The sequence below is a fragment of the Telopea speciosissima genome, chromosome 10, assembly GCF_018873765.1.
Source record: "Telopea speciosissima isolate NSW1024214 ecotype Mountain lineage chromosome 10, Tspe_v1, whole genome shotgun sequence".
Classification (NCBI taxonomy): Eukaryota; Viridiplantae; Streptophyta; class Magnoliopsida; order Proteales; family Proteaceae; genus Telopea; species Telopea speciosissima.
In genome coordinates this window covers 48047652-48064760 of record NC_057925.1, presented here as the reverse complement: position 1 = coordinate 48064760, position 17109 = coordinate 48047652, and the positions used below count along the sequence as shown (strand labels likewise).

Below are 17109 nucleotides of genomic sequence, written 5' to 3'. Positions count from 1 at the left end.
CTCTATTTGCTTGCAAGGGGAATTAAAAGGAAGGGAAGAGGAGTTTTTCAAATTTAAAAAGGAAGTTTTTGTAATCATTATCTAATATAATTGTACAAACTGCTTAATTTCTTACTATATTTAGTAATGCTATTTTTTAGAATAATTTTACTTTTTAAATTAAAGGGATTTGGTCTTTTGGATGCAATGTAAAGTGAAATTTAATAACTAAATAAGAAATAATTTGGGATTAATGACATAAACATGTAGGATAATAATTACAAATACTTATTTTTCAGGTTTGAAAATTTCACCTCCCTTCCCTTTATTTTCCCATGCAACCAAATGGAGTCTTTGTTTCTATGTAAAAAATTATATACAAGGAAATATTATGCAAGTCTTTTTCATAAGAATTTTTCTTGCATGTAATTTTTCCCAAAAAAGAAGTGAACCCTAAAGTGGAATTGGTTCAAAACTGCGAGCTAAATTGCCAAGTAGTGAAAATATTGGTTTAATTAAGAACTGCAAGGTATTGTACTTCCAAGGAAGGATTAATTAGGAGTCAAGAAAATTTTAAGTTTATGAAAGAAAACTTTAAAAGGATTGTTTACCCATGAAAACAATTCAGAAGGATTAATGATTGAACTTCTTAAGTTGTAAAATAGAATGAGATCACATTGGGTTACCAATCTACTTTATTTATAGGCAGAAAATACCCACGTGGCCGATTAAACAGGCAGTTCAAAGTGAAGAACATTCTACGTTCAAAAAATGCTTCTGTTAAAGTACCTTTCAAACATGTTTCTTTTTCTGATTTAGAAACACTTCTTAAGTCTTGTTACCAAACTTGTTTCATTCCTACAAAAATTTTCCTTGAAAATGGAAATAAGAAAAACCACTTCTAACTCATAAATACTTATGTGAAACAAAAGTATTACCAGACGTGACATTAATTGTTGATTGCAAAACACTCCCAAAATAAAATTGTTTTTGATGAGTGACTCAAAATGTTGGAAATTTGAATCAAGCTTGACCTAAGATTCATATTTGATATTTCCATATGACTGGCTTAGAAGCAATAAGGAATGAAAATACTTTTTATAACAATTAATGAATACTTTAGAGAGGGGATCCAAAATGAATTAAGAGTGTGTCAAAATAATATATTTAAGACAAGGACGACATATATTAAGAGGTATGTCATGTATTTTAAGTACATAAGAGTCCATGTTGCACACATAGGTGAGTGCACGGTTCTTCCCCTTAACAAGTAACTATTTTATATACTATATAGTGGCTTGGATCAATATCATCGATTCATATCAGCATTAAACTCACATTCCTTCCAATTGATAGTCAATTAGCAATTTATATATTTCTCTCTTTTACGGTTAATGAGAACATCTTTGGAAATGGATAATGATGTTGAGCCCTAAGCTGAAGTATATATTATTGAGAGGAAGATTACTTATTAAGGGTAAGGATGATTACATTACTCTGTTTGCGACATTAATGGAGTGTGGGAGAGGATCAAAATATTTTGTTAGAACATTACTAGAGTTGAGAATGTTGAGAATAGTTTTACATCAATTAAAATTGGGAGATTAGATACAGATAACATTGGATCAATCCCACCTAACAACTTAAGCTTTTGAATTGAACATTTCAATAAAGACAACAAACGACAAACTAGGAAGACAATAAGACAGATGAGGACAAGATTTGTATAATCTTTTTATTTGTAGCCTTCAGTATACTTGTCATCAAAGAGTTGGCAATTTTGTGGATTTATCATGATCCAAGTCTTGGTCATAAAAAAATATTTTGATTCAAGTCTCTCATATCAACATTTCATCATCTGCCAACTTTTGATTAATCTCATGGTCAAGTTTTTATGACGACAATTTGATCTTAAACAGTTGATGTGACTCAGGCAAAATAATTAGACAATCAAAAATTAAAAATTAAGTTAAAATATTACCAACGCCCTTATTTAGAAAAGAATCTTCTTAATAGACATACCTAAATTTTCCATGTGAAAAAGTGGTGTGGCAAATTTGACCATATCAATCTCTTAGGAATAGTCTAGGTAGGTCACGTGTTAAATTTCAGCCTCAAATTTAATCATTTAGCTCCATATGATGTATTATCTTTCCACTATGTCCTATGCACCCTCTTGTAGTCCAGATTTTTCAAATACTTATTTAGCCACTTGGTATACTCAAATTGGTTTGAAATTTGGCATGTTATCAGATCTATACCAATTTCAATTCAATCTGGCCCACCACATTACAGATCCAAATGACCATTAAGAAAAAAAAAAAAAAAAAAAAAATTCTCAATATCTATGTAGAAAAACCACATCTGAAAATTAAAATGATATTGCTGCTTTATATTGCAGAAAGGAATGCAATGCTGATAAATTAGTATTTTCTAAGCGCTCAGATTTGGGTACTCCTATCCAAGTCACAATTTAGCCATTTTTTAATATAAGGGACAATTTTATTCACACGGCCTCGTCAAGAGATGAGCTCATCTTAATGGTCATGTTGTAATGATAGGTATGGGTTTGGATATCAAGACCTAATTCAATTAAATGTCATCCCATATCAATGACATGCATCCTTGTATTTTTCAGCTGTCCATGTTTGCTCGCCCGCCATCTTCTTAGATTTTCAAAGCTTTGTTTTATCACTTGACAATATACATTTATGCTGAAATTTGACATGTAGATAGGAGACCTTTGGTTTACTTAATTGCAAAATTTGAGTCTCATCCAATCACCCATACAAATAGATTTTTTGAACTGTTCAGATAAACTTTTCCAAACAGGCATCTAGAAAACGAATGTTTATCCTCTCAATTTGCCTGCCCGTACTTGACGTCAAGTACATCTAATAGAGGGAGGTGGACCCCATCTCAAGCAGTGTATTCGGGCAGGGGGTAGGATAGTCATTTCCGCCTCCTCTGTTAGATGTACTTGACGTCAAGTACGGACAGACAAATTGAGAGGATAAAGATCCTCTAGAAAACCTTCGCCTTAACATGAACCACCAATGTTTAGTCTGATCCAAATGAACATGATCCGATAGAATTGGATCAGAACCAGTTGGATTTGATTATCTGAATCCCAGTTCAAAAAGTAGAGCGGGTTTGGTATTAGAGCAGATCGGAAATCAGCCACTCTATCCAGAGTCAACCTCATTGTATGCTGGACACATGGCATATTTGGCAATTATTTTTTAATAAAAAGGAAAAAAGAACAATGCTCGGTTACGAGTTACGAGTTACGACCAGACACTTGAGGTTGGCGAAATAGCCACCCTGCCCCTCATGTTGGATGTCTGGGCATATGCTCCCATTGCGCAATGGCCACACGACCAAGCAACATCCTTTATCCCTAAAAAGAAAATAATTATGAAGGCTCTGGGAGAACTGATGGATAGGAAGACGCATCCGGAGATCCGGATCCTCTCCAACCACTCATTCAAGGAGGACTTGGATGCGCATCCCAAGACCTCCCAACACCTGCGGATGTGTGTCCAAGTCTTCCACGTCGTCGGATAGGTGGTTAGAGATGAGTTGGAGTTGAAGAGGATCTTATGCGAGGACCAAGGAGCCATAGCCAGAGAGAAGGGAAGTTGGAGCAAGGAGAGGGAAAGCCGGCGAGGGAGAGTCGCAGTTAGGGAGCAATGATGTGGCAGCTACAGAGTAGAACTGAATGAAGACCACGGTCCGCTTATGGTATCTGTTGAGGCTCTTGCCAAAACCCAACTCCACCAGCAGTAACCCAAAGCTGCCCGTTGAGCTTCTCCATGTAAGGGCAAAGCTGACTTCCACCTTTAGAAACCCCCCCGCCCCTTCTCCCCACACCACCTTCTTCAGCGGTACCAGCAGTAGGAACCATGGCAATTTTAATGATGATGATCTTCTTACCTTTCTTGGCGTCGGCTTTCTTGCTGGTCCCCCTGCAATATCTAAATCTAAGATTATTATACATAGGACTCGGAGAAACAAGGAAATGTGTGAATTCTCAGGCCACACAATCATAATTACCATCTGAAAGGCAAATACGGGGCCGCTCAAGAATCAAAAGGAAATTTGATGAAAGCCAATGGGGCAATTGCCCAAAGCAGAGAGCAATTGATGACCAGGAGGAACCTCTAATTTCCCTATGGAAAGTGAGTGGAAGCACCAAGGGGACTTCACCAACTCACCATTTAGGGAAGATTCAACCCATCAGCTGCTATCCACAAGGCAAACTAACTGTACAAACAGGCCACAATCATTCATTGAAGTCTAAGGCTGCGTCTGGTATGTATTCTCTGAATAGATTCTAGGTTTAGAACGCATTCTAAAGCAAGAAAATAAAGAAGATCAGATTTCATAATGCGTGCTAGACCCAGAATCTATTCCGAGAATGCATACCAAACACAGCCTAATCATCTTAAGTTAGTGCTTTCTCTATCCAGTAGGTGTACGAATCGCCACTTGAACAAGACAAAATGCAAAAGCAACATCGCCTGAATGACCATCATGGGCATATAAACAGTACAAGTAGATGTATATCCATTTTTGTTTTGGGAACAGATGTCAGTGAAATGGGTTCACAGGCCCATAAAGAAAAGGAGTATTCTATGTCACACTGTGCAAACAAGCAGACTATAACATTAATAATACAAAGTTAAACTCTTACACAAAGTAATAGTGTTGCTCAAGGAACTGCACCAAGAGAGTGGTGGTCAATTGGTTGGCCTTCTGTCGTTGATGGCACGTTGTACACATTCTTAAGCAGGTCCTGGAACTTGCAAAGCATCAACATCTGTGAAGGGTCACTACTTCCACCATTACTCTGTGATGCCCGAGAACTCTCCTGAAGCTTCATCTTTTCAAACAGATATTTCTTTTCAGCCTCGGCCTCATGCAAACGTTGTTTCAGATACCTGCTAGCGTACTCCTCTGCCTTCTCCGATTTTGCCAGGGCAATCCTTTGAAGTCTCTCTGCCTCTCGCCTTGCCTCACTGGCCTTAAGCTGAAACATATCAGCCTCAGCCTGCTTCAGCCTCACTATACTTTCCAGCTCATCAATCTGCTGCTTCTTATGCTGCCTCTCCATCTTTAGCTCCGCCACTTCCCCAGTCTTATCCTCAAGTTCCCGATCACATGCCTCAAGAGCCAGACGGGCCTTTTTGAACATCCGAAACTTCTCCTCTGCCACAATTTCCATCTTTCTTATGGTTTCCTGAACCACTTCCGCAATTCGGTTACATGCATCTTGTGGAGCTACCTGACGTCCCCCCTCAGATTCAGGATTCTTTGTTGGGTCAACCTCAAGTTCTGCATGAGGATGAAAGTAAAACTCATAGAAGTCCAAAGCAAGAAAGCAAAGAAACCTTACTCTAAACTATTCAGTGGCGAAGAACTAAATATTAATTTTGGGCACAATGCAGAATAAAACTTGATGGGTTTCCAATACAAAACTAGCTTTACAATTACTTACCAACCCCCCCCCCCCCCAACAAAAAAATATATAAATAAATTTGCAATTACACCCGAACAGGACACTCAAATTGGAAAATCAGGAAAATACCGTATCAATACAATAAAGAAGATCAGTGACTCATACAGGTTCTAAATCATTTCAATAGGGGTGACAACAGGATGGTTCAAATTCTGGGGAGGTTGTGAGCAGCCCAACCTAAAACTAATCCAAGATTTACAGCAGGTTGACATTAGTCAACGATGCTTAGGCTATGTTTGGTTGTTGGGGAAGACTGGATAGCTAAAAGAAGCAAACAGAAATCTGACACCTTCCCCTTGCTACAACAGTTAATGAGGGTAATTTGAATGGCGTGGAAAGAATCCTTTCAAAGTCAGAGTTCCTGCTGGGAACCCCAAAATAAAACCAACACATAATGGTCACTGCTCAGACTTGAAGGATTTACTAAGGAACATTCACAGCACCCTCATCATCTGCATTCTGCTCAACAGTCAACTCCTATCTATGAGTCTCAATGCCACAGGATCACCGAATGTAAGAAAGTAGTACTTCTTGGAAAGGGGTACTGATTTCATGTGCAAATCAAAGGTCACTGTTTCATGGTTCCGTTCAAAAAGCTTTGTGATTTGGGAATTTGGGCTCACAGTAGCTTACTAGGCTATCTACTGATAGTCCAAAAGGTTGCGAAGAGGAAAAGATTTCAGGGTAGAATCCATTGGGTGTGTTGGAGAAGGAAAAGTACAAGGGATGGAGGGATTTCAAAGAGTTGGAACAAAGAGGAGAGATAGGTAGACCAAGATTTTCTGCAACTAACAAAGTGAGGGCAGCAAGGGCAATGCAAGAGCTTGATGAAGAGATCAAGACAAAAGGAGACAGGTTAAGCCAGAGATCCTTAATCTCTCTCAACCACGGCTTCATGTCTTGCTGTCTCTGACCTCTTCAGTGAATGCTGGTTCTCCTGCTCCTCCCAAGCTGGCTAGGAGCATTCGGTTGTTGGTGCAGTAATCAACCCCATCGAACAAAAAGATCCAGACAGCAAGCTTCAATAAATACATGGTGGCTTCGTTCTTCTATTCTTACTCTCACCTGTTCTCTGACAACACCAGCTGCACAGTCACAAGCAACTCCACCGAGTACAATGGGAGAGATGATATTGAAAGATATCATGCCTACACTGCAGCACACACCTGTGATTGTGACAATGCATCTCAGGCATTTGCCATTGAAAAGGAAGACATGTTTTTATTGATTTTTTTTTTTTGGAACAAAACACTACCATGATTTATTACTCAAAACGTCCCTGGAAAAATTCCAGAGAGGAACAGCCGCACAGGAAGCACATGTTTTTATTGATTTACTCCTTTCTCTTGGAGCATATTTGATTTCAATTCTGTTCTCAATTTTGTGCGAGAATTGCAGTTGTCATGGCGCCTAGGCGGACCAAGGCGGTCGAGGGGGCAAACATTAAGGCAACACCAGCAAGACACCTAGGCATCGCCAATCCAGATAAAGCCGCCTGGACGCCTAGGTGTGCCTAGGTGACGCTTTGATGACTATGGCGAGAATTGGAATCGACACCACTGGCAGTCATGTTTGGTTCCCAATCTAGATGCTAATTCTGAGAAATAGGCCAGAATTGAGAATTGAGCTGAAGGCCGATTCTCCAATTCTAGGGTTGCCCACAATTGATACTCATCTCGAATTTTCGCTTGGGATGTCGAGTGAGACAGAAATGAGGGAAGGGCTTGACCACTGCCTGACATGGTTAGATCGCCCGCCTCATACAACTAGCAGAGCACCCAGCTGAAAAAGTACAGCACGCTACGGCAAAAAGCTGTTGCTGATAGGGGCTAAACCTACCATCCCTAGTGACTCATCACACTCGAATCAGTTCACCATTCTACCTCATTCTCGACAACGAAGGCTTCTAAAATCATGGCAACCGTCATGTCACTGGACTCCTCTTCTTCCCTCGGTAATGCACCTGGGGAGACCTCTTCTTTGTCAGAGCCACATCTCGTCAGAAGGCTCATTTCGAGTTGTGGGTCATAGGGCGGGCTTTAGATGGGCAGTGCAGTCTGGGGCACAACCAAGTAAGTGGAAGCAAGAATGCATGAACCACGGAAGAGGAGAAAGGTGTGAAGAAGACCTGTCCTTGAATGGCAGAATTGCAATTCTGGCAAATCCTGTGCTAAATTCTAGTAAGCACAAGCTTGAAGTCAATGTAAGTGTGGTACTTGGTCATTAAACACTCAAAATTAAATTTCATAAGAGAAGGGAATTAATCAAAGGCAGAAGAATGGGGAAGGTCAAGTCACACTTTGCAATGAGACATCCATGAAAGGGTTCGACAGTGTGATCATCTTCTCAGGTAATGGTCGGCATTCCTTCTCTTCCTTTCTCTGGATCTAGGGCAAGTCCATTCCTTGAGGCCTGTGGTTTTCTCCGCCATTAACTGAGAATGGGATAGTTATGTATGGACTTTAGATATTCCCTTTTTTTTTAACGAAAGTTTCTATTCAATGTCGTGAGATTTCAACTTGGGGTCTCCTGGGTTCTTTCTTCCTCAATTTATAATATCTGATCTTGATCTTGAATCTTTGAGAGTTATTATGATTTTATCTAATTGTTGAACTTTTATTTTCTTTTGGTATTTTTGATTGAGTTTTTTTGGTTCCGACAAATGATTAGAATAAAACCTGCAATCTGATCAAGAGCATCCCATTATTGATCAGAGAATTTGATCAATCCCAGTCATGGCAATTTACTAGTCATTCGACAAGAGTTCCAACCCTGTCCAACGGCTGAATATCTATATCAGTGGTCATTTATATCTATTTTTTTAAGATTAAAAAGGGGGGGGGGATGAGATACCATCGGACATTAATTAAATTGCATATTTGCAGAATCAGTGGTAGACAAAAAATATATGCAATTATAGGAGTCCAAATTGGAAGGTGCAAAATGTGCATCCAAACACAATTCTCCAATTCAGCAAATTGGTAGAATTGAGAATTAGAATTGAAACCAAATGTACCCTTAAAATAACTTTCAATGGGCCAAGTGGCCCACAAAAATGTCCCAACCAGGGAAAATGTTTATTTCTCTCATTTAACTATCCCCAAATATATTTGAGGTCCCACAGCATGCTTTATTATAACACTCTTCCCCATCAATCAAACACAGACATCCTTAGGGAAAAGAGGCAGGTTCAATAATACTGGGGGTGGGGAGCCTGGAAAGTTGGAGGTCAGGTCAATAATTGTCCACCCTACGTGAAGAGTCTTGTTGAGCAGGCCATAAAAGATAAGTGTAAAAGTATCTTATCTCATTTGACCATCTTAAATGTTGATGTTCAAACTGAATTTTTTTTTTGCTTAAGCAGAACATTGAACTAAAATGGAATCCCCAAAAATGACAAAGCAAAAGGACAAAACTTAACTGAGGAACAGAAATTGGCAGATAAATCCTAAAGGAGACATCTGGTTACAACAATAGTCAATCCAGTGTTCAAAAGAATTTTGCATAATAGACCAGGGTAAATACTACTACGAGATATTTTTCAACACAACAAAAAATTTTCTACAAAATAATTTCAACAAAGACCTGGGAGATCAGATTCAGAGGCCAATAAAACCCATTAAAGACCAATTTAAAAATAAGAAAAAAGCATCCCAGTCATAACAAGAAAAAATTGGTCTGAATCAAGGCATGTATCATGGTTTAATTTACAACTATACAACGGATCAAAAGTTAAAAAAGTAGTAGGATCGGTCCATTTTAGCCACGAGCAATTTATTTAGTTTCAGCCATATAATTTCCTTTTGATGGATCTTCTCATAACAACCTCTCAACCTCAACAAGACCATTCCAATGACAGCACACACTTATCCCCAATATTCAACTGAAAAACAATCCTACTTGACATACTATAATCAAATGATCACCATCCATATCCCCTCATCATCATCATCACATCCTCTACTGCGGATCAGGTCTTTACTTGGTGGCTGGATCAATTATTATAAATCCAATCTATTATATTTTCTTCTCTACAAATAATTCTAAATATCAACTTCAGCATCTATCCATATTCTCAAGTTCATGATGGGTGCCACCTACAAATCATATCCTTAACACAACATATGTACCGTATGTAACAATAGCCCAAATATATAAAGATGCTTAAGAGAAGGAAACAGGGGATGGAAGCACAGACTATTTAAAATGGTGTTTCTGACCAGTCACAGACAAGGTAACCAAATTAACAGATATTCATTACCACCAAAAGAATTGCTTTAAAGAAACAAATATGAGTCTTTCCATAAGAACGAACAATCCATTTAACAAAATTCAAGGAACACACGAGAACTCATCAGCATATATGTCCCTGTGAGATAAAGATAATAATTCTAACTGAGAGGAGGGAGTAGCTAATTAGGTCATTGTACAAACGGAGATATTCAACTCCTTTAATAACAAAATAGCATTTAAGAATTCAAGAAATAGCTCCCAGATCTCCAGGAAAATTATTTAATTAGGTGATAAATTTCAGATTACTAACATGAGTGAATGAGCTAAGGCAAACAAGTGGAAAATTTTTAAAAAGCAGTCAAGAGAAATTACAAACCTTGAAAAAATAGCAACATTACTTTGGAGGTTGTTGACTCTAGAACTCCACCTTTCATTTTCTCTCTGAGATCTTCACACTTCCTGAAAAGCTTCCTTCCTTTGTGATCCTCACTTCCCCGGAAAATCCTACTAACATAATCAAGTTCCCTCATCAAAGCTTCACGATCCCAGCCTGGCGCACAATGTTGGAAAATATCTTTGACCCACCCCAACAGCTCAGATGTCCTATTGCAAGCTTGGCATTTGAAAAGCATCTCAGCAAGGTCTGTACCACTATTAACATAAGGGCCCATACCAATTTGCCCATCACGAATTGCACAATCTGTGTGAGTCCAATGAGAACACAAATCGCAACCAATCCAACGACATGTGTTCACCTCAAAATCAAACTTGTTGCAAATAACACACATGCAAAGATTGCAGAAACCATTTCTATTTGTGCATATTTCACAGGTACAAGCATCTGCAGGAAGCTGACTTTGACATGCAATGTTTCTGCATCTCTTGTACGCGAAAACCTCAATGAGAGAAGTCTGTGACAGACTGATGTTTGGATGCAGAAATGCCTGAATTCCTGTGTTTATCGCAACAAGGATTTCCAGCTGTACTCGATGTGCTCTGATTAGAGTCTTTGTCGTCAAATCAGTCCTACTCTGGACAAGCTTTTGCAGAAACAAAAACTCCTCCCTGTGCTGAGAACCCCCATTTCCCTCAAGGATACCACGAAGCTCGCTCTTAAGCTCCTCTAGAAGCTCATCAGGCAAAAGAAGCATTTTATTAGAGATGGTCTCAACTCTTTCTCTAACAATATCACGAAGAGACATCTTGTCTGAACTAGAGACACGGCAAATGACTGACTGCCCAGGGCAATCATTCTCTCCTTCTTTCTCTTTCTCCAGCTTTTTCCCCATGATAGTATTAGAGGCAGGCCAGGTTTCACGTGAACTAGCGCTCTCTGATGGGGACTCCCGGACCTGCTCTGAATTTGAACCGGGTTCTTGAAGATCAGGGGATCCACAGGTGTCCAATGACACTAGAGATAGGGATGTCCGTAACCCTCCAGATTGTGGTTGCCGACGTGGAGGTAGCATTTTTGAAGGAGGCTGGTGCTGGAATTCGGCACCAGAAGATGTTCCCATCAATCACACGTCCCACTTAAATCAGTAACTGCAGCAGGAGTTCACCACTCGATCATTTAATTCTGCTTCATAGATGTCAAACGCTGCTTATTCCTTCAAAGTTCAAAAAGAATGCATATTGTGATAAACAGGTTAATTTCTTGATGGAAGGAAAATAGCAGAAAATAAGCACAAATAGTTTAAACGGCCAACTCCAGAAGATGCAAATCAACCGGGAGGGGAGAGGGGGAGGAAAAGAGGAGTAAAAAAGACATTCCAATTCTCAAAAGAACACAAAACAAAGTTCAACCCAGCTCTATTTAGTCTTTTAACCACAAACCACAGACATGAAAGAAGCAAAGAAGCATACTCACAACATACATAAAATGAGATCTTCATACACCAGCTCCAAAAAAATTATTACAAATCGCAAACACCCACTCCGAATTCTACAGAAAAATATTTCACAAAACCTAAACCAGAAACAGTAGGCATCAAAATTATATGTATTTTAGAACAACAACCAATGACTGAAATGTTTTACCAATAAAATTGGAACCCTAGAAGAGAATTTATATCTAAAAAGTAGACAAAGAAACAATATTTCTCGCTCTATAAACCGGATCACTCACCGCGAATTTTCAGCAAACACTGCCGCACTGATCGATCGAAGTAGACATATTACAAGCAAAAAAACTGAAATTAAACTCTACTGAAGCGAAATAGAGGGGAAATCAAGATTTTTAGGTTCTCCGTTCACACGTTCAGACGCGAGGATATCTCCAACCCCTTTAAACCCTAGTCCACCTCCTCTCAATACACGATCTCACACGACTGAAGAAAGCAGAGCGAAGAATGTGTGTAAATTCAACTCTTAGGTTCTATACGAAGGAGAAAAAGATTAGAATGCTGTCACGGCCGGTCGCTTACGGAATTGACCAGTTTACCCACAACAAGTGTTCTTCTTGACTTCTTCACCGCGTGCTGAGATCTGACCACGCTGTTTTGTTGTCTTAAGGCTTAAGCTGTGGGAGTCAATTTCTCACGAGTTAGAGTTGGGAGATCCATATCAGATCGAATTGGACCGTTGACCTAAACATTTGCCCAAATAATGTTTAGGTTGTAGAAGTTAATCCAACGTTTTTCAAAGGGAAATTCAGGAAACATCCCCTGGGTCAAAACTTGAATCATCCCCTAAAATTTGAAAATACTCAAGATCATCCCCTTTACACTAACGGAGTTAGTCTGCTGTTAATTATTGATGCAAAAAGACTGTTTTACCTTTGTACTAAATCATTAGAATTAAATTTACAATATTACCCTTTCCTTCATCTTCAACCTAATTTCATCCTCTTCCTCACACCTATAAGTTCGTCGGAGAGTCGCCTGAGAGAAGGAAAAAAAACAAAAAAACCAAGAGAGCGGCCTCCATTGGAAAATTTTGGGGTTTTGATTTAGTCGAAAACGGTATATGGCCGGAGGATCATCCATCAAGAAAACCCTAAATCTCATATTTTTCAAAAGCCCAAGAAGCAAGAACTGCAGCTTCCCCAATCCACTTCAAATCCCATGATGCATGTTATACCCGCACCCCGGGAGTATAATTAATTATTAATTCTTCCCCGTGACGTGTAGTTATCACCGCCACGTATGCTTGGTGAGTTGTTCTCACCGGTGGTCAAACTCGCTATATTGACCATGAGTGCAGGTTGCTGTGGAAACTAGTCGGGACCACGGAGGTTGCACCTTGACATGTCGGGGTAAGTAGTTGACCAAATTTTGTTGTGTGCTTCTTGCCTCTCAAAGCCCTCGAGTGTGGTCCAAAGGCCCGACCTCTTATGGTGGGAACCACCTTCCTACTCGCATCGGAGGCAAGGTTACTTGGGTCGCTCCCCGCCCGCATCCAATGCCGACAAGGACCCTTGTGGGTGAGACCCTATGGCTAAGGTACTATTGGTGCCCTGTCATGTTTGACCCTACCCTTACCCCTTTTTATTAACTTGACCTTATGTGGGCCTTGGGGCCCAAATTAGGATTTTAAAGCTTGTGTAGGGATGAATGGTTGTTTGACCCTATCCAAACAGGACCCTAGCCTACACTTATGAGGCCTTATCCAAATAGGCCAATAAAAGTGATTTTCTATATGAGAGAGAGGGGTAAGACTATTCCTTAGTCTTTCTTTTTCTTTTCTTTCCTAACCTAATCGTGAAAAGGAGGAGAGCTTTGAAGAGAGGAGGCGGCAAGGAGGAGAAGAAGGAGAAGGAAGGGAAGAAGAAGAAGGAAACTGGCCTGGGTTTGGAGCTTTAAAGAGGGCACATCGTGTGTACCTCAAACCAGGTAAGCCAAGTGCCCTTTTCCCCATTTTTCTCTCTTCCCTTGCTCGTTTGAGCTTGGGTGGTTCGTTGGTTGCACCCCAAGATGGGGATTTCTTTTGGAAACCCAAAGGGTTAGCTCGAGTCATGTGTAGTTTCCCTTGTAGGATGCTTTCCTATTTTCATTACAATCCTATAAAGACCTCTATTTTGACCTCTTCTTGAATCTATTTGATTCTAAAGCTTCAACCACCAAAGAAAATCCCAAATCTGGATTTTTGAGCTTTTGATCCTTTAAACCCCCTTAAATCTTTGAATGTTGGGTGTTTCTAAGACCCAAATAGACTCCAAGACACCCCTCCCTTGTCCCTTGAGGCTTAGAGAACCAAATGGGACAACCCCGGGCTTTTAAAGACCTTGAAATCACACTTGGGTTGCATCGGAGGCAAGGCTGCGTGAGTCCGATGTTTGCCTCCGATGTGTCCCGAGCTGCAGGAAGGTCGGAGGCAAGACTGCGTGAGTCCGATGTTTGCCTCCGATGTGGCCTACGCTGCGCAGGAAGGTCGGAGGCAAGGTCGAGGCAAGCCTGCTGAGTCCGACGTTGCCTCCGATGCGCTTTTAAGGCTTATAACTTATGTAAACGTGGGGTTTCTCTATGAGGCCTCCCCTACACTCTCTCACACTCTTATTCACTTCCATAGGCGCCAACATATGTGTAATGGAGTGATTTTGAGCGGGAATCGTTGCGCTTATACAAATTCCATTTGAAGTAATTGGTGAGTGGGTTTGGGTGATTGTTTGAGCTTGTTTACTATTGCTTATTCATGCATTTATGAATTATATTGTGACATTATCATTCAAGCATGATTGCATATTTGCATTTATTCTTATTCGATGATGATGATTTGGATGATATGGATTTGTGTTGGGTTACGGTCGGGAAGTATCTGCACGGAACCCCGTGTACGTGGAATTGTATATTGCATCTCATTCTTGCTGTATGCGCCGTGTTGTCTTGGTACCGGGTGTTAGATGGAATGGGACGTTGGCACACCGGATGTACCTCTCAACACGATAGGATTCATGTAGTATATCTGTGGTTAGGATCGATTCCTATGCTACGACCCTTACCAACGAGGGGTTTAGGTGTTGGGTAGCGAGCACTGCTTGCTGTGGAGAGTTAGAGAGGCCAGGCCGGGGGTAGTAATGGTTATCGGTGCGCCTGCGGGTGGTGATGACTACGACCATGCGGGCTCCATAGTAATAATTGAGGTTGCATTGTGGTGAGAATGGAAGGATCCATAATGTCTTCTCGAGTTATTGCAGTGCATATACCCATTGACTTAGCATTGTGTGTTAGGTGGTAAATGAATTAATAATAGCATGCACCATGGACTATTTGTGATTGTGTGATTGTGCATCCCCTTTTCTCTCTCACTAGCTCGGTGGAGCTAACCCCGTGTACACATTCTTTTTAGATTTGGATGTAGATGATCTTGTGGAGCCGGAGACCGTGGATCGAGGATCATGGCGATGGTTGCCCATGATGATTGTGCCTACGGGCTATCATTACTTGGGATCGTTCCGTTTTATTATTTTTGAGCATTGTGTTTTGTATAAACTTTTATGTTTTACCTTTTGGTAGCTACTTGATGGTCATAGGAATTTTGTAACTATGTTACTTATTATCATTAGCCAATGAACATCTTATAGTTATTTCTTTTACGCTTTCACAAACTCTGACCTATCTTGGAATGTAATATTCCTTTGTCTTTCGCACTCGATATTATTGTATTGTAATATTGGTTTATGATATGAGTTGGCCTTTGCATGAGATCCTGGCGGTGAGGTGGGATGACGCGTGTCACCCCAATCATACCCTGATATTGTATTTTATCCCTTGTCGGGATACGGGTGTGACAATGCAAGCCGTCGCAAACCAACCTGTATCAGTTGCCATTGAAGCAAGCGGTAATGCATTCCAGTTCTATTCAGAGGTACGTATATAATTTATTTCCATCTAAAACAAAAAGAGAAAACCGAGGATCTGAAATTTTGTTTTCGTTCTCAATTAAATAGTGTGATATAGTTCCTACCAATCCAAAATTAGTATTTAATTAATATGTAATATAAAAATTAAAAAGGTTCGAAACTGAAATAACTCTGCAAATGTGATGATTGATGATGAACACAGGGGGTATTCACTGGAGTCACTGGGCCTTGCAGAACAGAGCTGGATCATGGGGTGGCAATTGTTGGGTATGGAACAACTGTTGATGGGACTAAGTACTGGATTGTGAGGAACTCATGGGGAGCTGAATGGGGAGAGCAAGGTTACATTAGAATGCAGTGTGACGTCTCAACCAAAGAGGGACTGTGTGGCATAGCCATGGAAGCTTTTTATCCCATCAAAAACTCTTCTGAACAAGTTCTAAAGGACGAACTCTAAGAAGTGAGGATTGAGTGTATCATCTCAAAATTGTAGAGTTATTTCAGGCCATTCTTGGCGTTTCCTTGAGGCAGAACCCTAAGGGTTTCATTTGTCTTTCTGTTGATTTGGGGAAGAAGAGAGAATATTCCCCTCTGATTCCCCTCATCCTTATAAACTTAAAATAATTTGGGGTTTTTAGATCCAAGGGTAAAAAGTAACTTCACATTAACCAAAGGGTAGTTTAGGGTTTTCAAAAAAATTAACTAGCTAACTTCGTCACTTAACTAACGGTAGGGTCTAATTTGAGTATAGGGCTCTAATGCAGAGGGTGATCTGAGTATTTTCAAATTTCAGGGGGTGATCCGAGTTTCGACCCATTTTCAGGGGGTGTTTCATAAATTTCCCATTTTTAATATAAGGTGTTATTTTTTAATATCACAAGATAAATCTATGTAAATTCATCTTCATTTTTCTTAGTTTTCTTAACTTGAATTATTTTTTTTCGCACTTAAAGTTGGGAGAGAATAGATAGATGTTCAAAAAAACAACAGACCTTTGTGATAATAATAATAATAATAATAATTTGTCTTTCATTAATTTGTTCTACCAATCTGTTTTACTTGGATTTGGACTATGATATATTGCAGTGTTCAATTATTAATAATTATTATTATTGCGATGGAAGGTTTAGGGTAGCGTCATCGTTGGCGAATGGAAGATAACATCACCAGTGGAGGAATCATTGTTTTTGTTTTATGAAAAGAAAATTTATGAAAAAACTAGGAATAGTAGAAGTTAACAATTTTTAGTTTGCAATATCCTTGGGAAATATGTTGTGGATTAGAGGGTAATTCCAAACCCTATTATGTACAAGATCTTCAACCTTATTAATGGTACAGTGTGAAGGGATAGTGACTGGAATGCGAAAAATTATCTAGTTTGAGAATCCATGGATTTTTTGAAATGTTAACAAAATTTCCTTTCCCAATCTTCCAACATACCATTTTCCTTAAATTAGGGAGGATGGACTGGAGGCTATTCCACACCCAAGAGCCTCTGGTCCAACAAAAGAAGAATGGTTCAAGAGTGAGGTGGCTGGGAAATATTTAGCTTTCAGGGTTTTGACCCACAAACTGT

At 39.7% G+C, this 17109-nt stretch overlaps 1 protein-coding gene and 1 long non-coding RNA gene across 3 annotated transcripts; one reads left to right on the top strand and one right to left on the bottom strand.

Annotated features, from left to right (window-relative positions):
- The first annotated feature begins 434 nt into the window (after nt 1-434).
- Nucleotides 435-16000, top strand: LOC122642400. Its single transcript, XR_006330039.1, has 3 exons — nt 435-446; nt 2954-2955; nt 15829-16000. It is a non-coding gene; the product is annotated as an uncharacterized LOC122642400 (long non-coding RNA).
- LOC122642399 (OBERON-like protein) lies at nt 4519-12190 on the bottom strand. 2 transcript variants are annotated; one of them, XM_043835850.1, is made up of 3 exons: nt 11853-12190; nt 10110-11322; nt 4519-5316 (listed from the first exon to the last, which is right to left on the bottom strand). In XM_043835850.1, exons 2-3 carry the CDS (start codon nt 11248-11250, stop codon nt 4694-4696), a joined length of 1764 nt encoding a protein of 587 aa, XP_043691785.1. In that variant the 5' UTR covers nt 11251-11322; nt 11853-12190; the 3' UTR covers nt 4519-4693. The 2 variants fall into 2 exon arrangements, with proteins under 2 accessions (XP_043691785.1, XP_043691784.1); XM_043835849.1 differs by having other exon boundaries at nt 10110-11343; nt 11862-12190.
- Nucleotides 16001-17109: the final 1109 nt, after the last annotated feature.